The sequence below is a fragment of the Ostreococcus tauri genome (assembly GCF_000214015.3).
Source record: "Ostreococcus tauri WGS project CAID00000000 data, contig chromosome 14, whole genome shotgun sequence".
Classification (NCBI taxonomy): domain Eukaryota; kingdom Viridiplantae; phylum Chlorophyta; class Mamiellophyceae; order Mamiellales; family Bathycoccaceae; genus Ostreococcus; species Ostreococcus tauri.
The window spans coordinates 402911-409047 of NC_014439.2; the positions used below are offsets into that span (position 1 = coordinate 402911).

The 6137-nt window shown below is 64.4% G+C and overlaps 5 protein-coding genes across 5 annotated transcripts; 2 read left to right on the forward strand and 3 right to left on the reverse strand.

The window, feature by feature from the left end:
- Window positions 1-75: 75 nt before the first annotated feature.
- OT_ostta14g02220 (Nucleotide-binding, alpha-beta plait) lies at window positions 76-1287 on the forward strand (the record flags this gene model as incomplete). The annotated part of the gene is made up of 1 exon (XM_003083006.2): window positions 76-1287. The coding sequence occupies one exon, from the start codon at window positions 76-78 to the stop codon at window positions 1285-1287; it is 1212 nt and encodes a 403-aa protein (XP_003083054.2).
- Window positions 1288-1371: 84 nt separating this feature from the next.
- On the reverse strand, window positions 1372-2169 carry OT_ostta14g02230 (Thioredoxin-like fold; the record flags this gene model as incomplete). The annotated part of the gene is made up of 1 exon (XM_003083007.1): window positions 1372-2169. One exon carries the CDS (start codon window positions 2167-2169, stop codon window positions 1372-1374), a length of 798 nt encoding a protein of 265 aa, XP_003083055.1.
- Window positions 2170-2336: 167 nt separating this feature from the next.
- OT_ostta14g02235 (Domain of unknown function DUF1279) lies at window positions 2337-2930 on the reverse strand (the record flags this gene model as incomplete). Its single annotated transcript, XM_003083008.1, has 1 exon — window positions 2337-2930. One exon carries the CDS (start codon window positions 2928-2930, stop codon window positions 2337-2339), a length of 594 nt encoding a protein of 197 aa, XP_003083056.1.
- A 440-nt stretch (window positions 2931-3370) lies between these two features.
- OT_ostta14g02240 (Mur ligase, C-terminal) lies at window positions 3371-5413 on the forward strand (the record flags this gene model as incomplete). Its single annotated transcript, XM_003083009.2, has 1 exon — window positions 3371-5413. The coding sequence occupies one exon, from the start codon at window positions 3371-3373 to the stop codon at window positions 5411-5413; it is 2043 nt and encodes a 680-aa protein (XP_003083057.2).
- Window positions 5414-5547: 134 nt separating this feature from the next.
- OT_ostta14g02250 (unnamed product) lies at window positions 5548-5799 on the reverse strand (the record flags this gene model as incomplete). Its single annotated transcript, XM_003083010.1, has 1 exon — window positions 5548-5799. The coding sequence occupies one exon, from the start codon at window positions 5797-5799 to the stop codon at window positions 5548-5550; it is 252 nt and encodes an 83-aa protein (XP_003083058.1).
- Between the last annotated feature and the right edge of the window lie 338 nt (window positions 5800-6137).

The window sequence follows — 6137 nt, forward strand, 5'->3', positions numbered from 1 at the left end:
GAAATCATCGAATGCGCAAAGGCACACCGCGACGCGTTCTCAGGGGGCCCAGGGCGCCGCGCGCGGCGGCAACGCATGGGTGGTCTGTACGACGATCTTCCCGCGGCGCGAGGCGACGTCGAGGGCGATGGCGACGACGATGGAGGCGTACACGCTCGCGCGAGTGAGATGTCAGAAAATGGAAAACCGCGCGCGACGACGACGACGGCGCGCGCGGAGGGGTCGGGCGAGGAGAAAAAGCCCACGGCTTCGATCGCGTGGGCGTCGAGGGCGCAGGCGAGCGCGTTGCGATTGGCGAGGAGTCGAACGAAGCGCGACGCGGAGGAACGCGCGAGAGCGCTCGCGAGACGGAAGAGGTTAGAGAATCAAGCGCACGCGATCGAGGAGACGCGTGGCGAAGCGGAGCGGACGGTGGTGATTGAAACGAATTTGGGAGAGGGCGCGACGGGTGATCGTTACGATCCGAGAGCGCCGAATGATTACGAGCGGACGCTTCGCGAGCGCCGAGCGCGCGCGGCGGCGGCGCGAGAGGAGACGAGGGTGCGCGAGAGGCTCGAGCGAGAGGAGCGAAAGCGGAGAGAGTCAGAGGCTCAAGATGAGCGCACAGGGGTGAGGGAGCGACGGTTGAGGGTTTTATTGGAGGAGAGCGGGACGGACGTGCGGCGGCGTCGATTGGCGCAGACGCGAGTTGGTGCCGAGGCATCGACGGGTGAACCATCGGGGGGCGGGAAGAAGATGAGCGCGGCAGAAAAGATGATGGAGAAGATGGGTTGGACCAAAGGACGGGGTCTTGGAAAGGACGAGCAAGGAATGACGACGCCGCTGGAGGTGCGAAAAGACTCGGCGGGTGCCACTGGGAAAATCATCAACGCGAGACCAGTGTTCGACGTGTCCGCGATAACGTCGTCCACAGGACGTGGACTCGGACTCGGCGAAACGTCAGAAGGTAAAAGTGTCGATCCTTCACCGACACCGACGAGGGTTCTGTTGTTGCGAAACATCGTCCTCGCCGGCGGCGTCACTGAAGCAACAGAGGACCAAGTCGCAGACGAGTGCGAAAAGTACGGCGACGTCGTTCGCGTGCTCATTTTTGAGATCACTGAGGACGGTTTCGCCATAGACGAGGCCGTGCGAATATTTACCGAATTCGTCGACGAGGAAGCCGCGACTCGCGCGTTGGAGAATCTTCACGGAAACGTATTCGCGAATCGCGTAGTCAAGGCGAGTTATTTTGACGTCAAGAAGTTCGAGGCGGGCGATCTCGGTCCGCAGGAGGGAGAAATGTAATTTTTAGCAGTCGCTACTCGGCGACGATTGTAGGTAGAAACGATAGGTAGGAAAACAACTCGATGTTACGCGTAACTGTCTCCTTCACTCTGTCTTCGCCTTCGTCGCCTGCGTCGACGCCGCTGCCGTTGGAAACGTCACCACTGCGAGCGCTCCCGCGGTGACGATCACAACCAACCCGACGATGACGAGCAAGAGCCCATACTCGTTCGAGCTCTCCGTCATCACTCGCTCCACTGCGCGCAGAGCGGCGCGAACTCCGCTCGCGCGCCGCGTCGCCGCCACAACCTTGTAATCCTCCCTCAGTGCGTGCGACATCCGCTCCACGCGATCGTGCAAGCGCACCAACCCCATCGCCAGCGCCGTCGTCGCTCGCGCGAACTTTTTCTGGATGAAGGTCAACTCTTGCGGACACGTCTCGCTCGTCTCGCTCGTCGTCGCGTACGTCTTCGTCGCAAACTCCGTCATCTCCTCTGCGCTCTCCTCACCGTTCACCTCTCGCGCGTAGCATTTCCCTCGCTTTATAAGCACCACGCTCGGTCGTCGCTTGACGACGAACCGGAACCGATCCGTCGTCTCCGGCGCGCGCTCAAAGTCGAGCTCGCTCGCCACGACGCCGCGCTCCAACAACGATTCGCGCGCCGCGGCGAGCGTCCGAGCGGCTCGAGCGCCTCGAATGCTATCGGCGTCGGTGAATAACACGAGCCAATCGCCCGAGGACGAACCGCTGGAGGTTTGCGTCTCGCGCTCAAAGTTTTCATCGGTGAGCGTCGGGACGCCGCGCGCGCCGACGTCGACGTACGCGGCGACCGGGGACGCGCTGCGGGCGACGACGAGGGCGACGACGGTGAGCGCGATCGCTCGCGTCGATGCGCGCGGCATGCGCGGCGTTCGCGTCGACAGTCGGGGTGTGAGGCGAGCGCGATTGATTACGTTCGGCGTTCGGTCGACGTGTTTAATATTATACTCGCTCGCTTCGATCGGAGAGCCGTTCTCGTCTTCGTCTTGTACACTTCGTGATATCATCTTGTACACTTCGTGATATCACCTCACGGCGCGCCGCCGTCCGTCTCGTCCGTCGTCCGCTCCTCCGCGTCGTCGACGTCTTTACCCATCCAACGCGCGACGAGCGGCGTCAAGGCCACCGTCGGCCCGAACCTGATCGGCGAGCTCGCCTTGTGCGCCGCGTACGCCAACGCAAACGTCCCAAACTGTTCGCTCGTCGCGTTCACCGTGATTCCAATCTTTTCCAAGAGCGCCGCGACGTCGATGCCCCCCGCGACGAGGAAATAAAAAACCGTAATAGAAATCAACGACAACGAGATCGACGTCGCCAGGTACGCGCTCCCGTACCGCTTCAGCAGATTCTTCGCCATATCCATTCGCGACAGCGACTCCCCGACCGGGTTTTCACCGTCACCACCGCCCTCGGCTTTCGCGTCGCTCTTCCACACCCGCCACAGGCCCGCCTCCAATCCCCACTTCTTCGTCACCTCCTCCACCTCTCGCTCTCGCTCCGTCCGCGCGCGCGCGCGCGTGGACCACCGCGCGCGTCGCGCATCGTTCACCGTCCACGCCCGCGCGCACGACGCCCGCGCGCGCGCGCTCGCCCGCGTCTCGCGCCGCGCGCCCGATCGCGCCATCCTTCCCTTTCCCCGCGTCCGCGTCGACGCGTCGACGTCGATCGCGACGCCACCGCGCGCGCGCATCGCGCGCATCCGTCCCGGTCGACGCGCCCGCCTTTGCCCGCGCGCGCGCGTCGAGCGATCGCGTCGAGCGCGATGGGGCGATCGCGTCGCGCGCGCACTTTCTAAACCCTACCCACCGTCGACCGATCCCTTTCTAAACCCTACCCACCGTCGCGCGCGCACTTTCTAAACCCTACCCACCGACCCCCACCGCGCGCGCCGTCGTCGCGTTGACACCGCTCGAGACACCTCGAAGGCGGGACTCGGGACACGAATGACGCGATACAAAACAAAAAGCGTCCCGACGCGACGCGCGGCGGCGGCGGCGCGTCGACGCGTCTCCGCGACGCGCGCGAGGGCGTGCGGACGGGCGAGAGGGCGTGACGGCGTGCGGGATGTCCGCCGCGACGTCGCGGACGTCTCGCGGCGCGAACGCGACGGCGCGAACGACGTGGGGGGTCGGAATGGGCGCGGGACGGCGACGCGGGGGCGGATCGACGCGACGCCCGGGACGGACGGTGGGCGCGCGGTGGACGCGCGAGGGCGATGGGGTGGATCACGGGCGCGCGGGCGCGCGGCTTGAGGTGGTGCGCGCGAGCGCGGCGAATGCGGACGCGGAGGTGGACGCGGAGGCGTTGCTGAGGGAGATTTTCGCCGACGCGGAGGTTGACGCGGAGTGGTACGGCGTGGACGAGGACGAGGACGTGGAGATTAGTGGAATCGCGAACGATATCAACGCGTTGCTCAGTGGTGATTTGTTTGTCTGCCCGGTGGGGGGGGAGGCGGGCGCGTCGTTGGCGCGCGAGGCGGTCGCGGCGGGGGCGGTGGCGATCGTGGCGAGCGAACGCGTGGAGGGCGTCGCCGACGTCCCGTGCGCCGTCGTGGCGAACGTGGACGAAGCGCTGGCGGATATCGCGCGGGTGTTTTACGGTGATCCGAGCACGGCGTTGACGGCGATCGCGCTCACGGGGGCGGTCGGGAAGACGACGACGTCTTACTTGGTGAAGTCCGTGTTCGAGGCGGCTGATATTAAAATGGGTCTCGTCGGGTCGAACGGAAACTACGTCAGGGTGGATTTCGAGGAAGACGACCTGAAGCTCACCACGCAGGGCGGCGTGTGGGAGAGCGACGAGGAGGACACGACTCGTGATCGCACGTCCACCGCCCCGGGATGGTTGGCGCCGTACCGAGGAAAGTACGAGTTTGAGGAGCTCGGCGCGGATGCGTTGCAGTTTCAGCAACTCACCGCGGGCATCGCTGATAACGGGGCCAACGCGGCGGTGATGGAGGTGAGCGCAGAGCAAGTCAGGCGCAAAGCGACGAGAGGGATGAACTTCGACATCGTCGCCCTGACCTCGTTCGAGGGCGCGAGAAAGAACTACAACGGAGCGGATTCCGAGTACTCCTCGTTCGTGGCGGACGTCTTCAAGGTGCTTGAAAACGCCGAGACCCAGCGCGGGGTGATCAACATAGACGAAGAGGACGCTGATTTATGCCGAGAGTACGCTAGTGGGGTGCCGGTGGTGACGTACTCGACGCAGATCGGGAACACCGCCGCCGACGTATACCCAGCTCGCGTAGACTTTTCTCTCTTCGAGACGGCAATCTCACTGAGCACGCCCGCGGGGAACGTCGAGGTCGTCCTCGGCCTCGTTGGTGAGCACATGATCGGACCAATCTGCTGCGCCACCGCGATCGGGTTGGCGGCGGAGATTTCGCTCGATGTCATCGCCGCCGGTTTGGAGGCGTGCGAGGTGATTCCGGGACGCATGGAACTCGTTGACATGGGACAAGACTTCTCCGTCCTCGTCGACAACGCAAACACGCCGGAGGGGATCGAGCGTGTGATTCAAAGCGTTCGTGCCGCGAATTGCCGACGCGTCATCACCGTCATCGGCTGCGAGGGCGACATGGGAGACGAGCGCGGCGAGCGCGCCGTGATCGGCAAAGTCGCGCACGACATGTCGGACGTCTTGTTCATCACCAACGATTCCCCAAAGACGGAGGACCCGTACAAAATTTTGGACGATATTTGCGGCGGGTTTAGAAATGAGATTTATGAGAACGATAAGATCAAGGATGAGGCGCTGTTCCCGTTCTTGAAGGATATGTACGAGGTGCACGAAAACGCCCAGTACGAGTGCATGCGATTGCAGAACTTAGTTCGTAGATACGTCATGGTCGATCGCTTCCACGCCATCCGAGCCGCCATCGGCATGGCCGAGCGCGATGACGTGGTTCTCATCCTCGGCAGAGGCTCGAAGGATTACTTTGTCGTCGGTCGCGAGAAGCACTGGTTTGACGACGTCGTGGAGGCTCGAGACGCTCTGCAAAAAATCGGCGCCATCCAAGACAGCGGCGTCGACACGCACAACCTTCCCTGGCAATCGCTCGCCGCGCGAGCGACCAACCCCGGGGCCGGCAACTTGCTCGGTTAATACTCCCTAGTACTTCCGTTCGTCATTAAAACACGATAGCGCTTCATTCATACGTCGCCCGTCGGTTGAAATCCCTCGCGTCGAATCGCCCGCGCGCCCCGCCGTCCGCACGCGTCATCCGCGTCCACCCACCGTCAACTCGAGAACAACTCCTTCGCCTTCTTCGCCACCGCATCACAATTTTCCGCGATGCACGCGATCTCTTCCACCGACCGCGCCTCGCGTTCGCGCAACGTCTCTTCGAGCGTCTTCGCCCGCGCGCGCGCGTCCGAGACCCCCTCCGCCGCCCCCATCATCTCCGCCTCCACCCGCGTCCGCATCGCGTCCACCGTCTCCAGGAGCGTCGCGAGCGCCGTGGCATCGCTCCCATCGTCCACGTCGTCCATCCGGGGCCACCGAGTCGTCGTTCTGTGCCGATCGCGACCGATCGATTCGACCCCGTCGTCGCGTCCGAGACAATGTGGGCACCACGCGTCCTCGCGCGTCACCGGCTCGCGTTCGAGGTCGACGTCGCCCCGATCGCGCGCGCGCGAGGGCGAGACCGACGGGCGCGCGTCCCTCGGTCGCGGTCGTCGCCCGCGCGCGCGGTCGTCGCGCGTCGTCGTCGCGCGCGCGTCGACGAGTCATGACTCCCGAGGGACCCCGTCGCGGGATCGATCGACGTTCGATGCGATCGATCGATCGACGATGGACGCACACCGCCGCGCGCGGACATGCTCGCGAG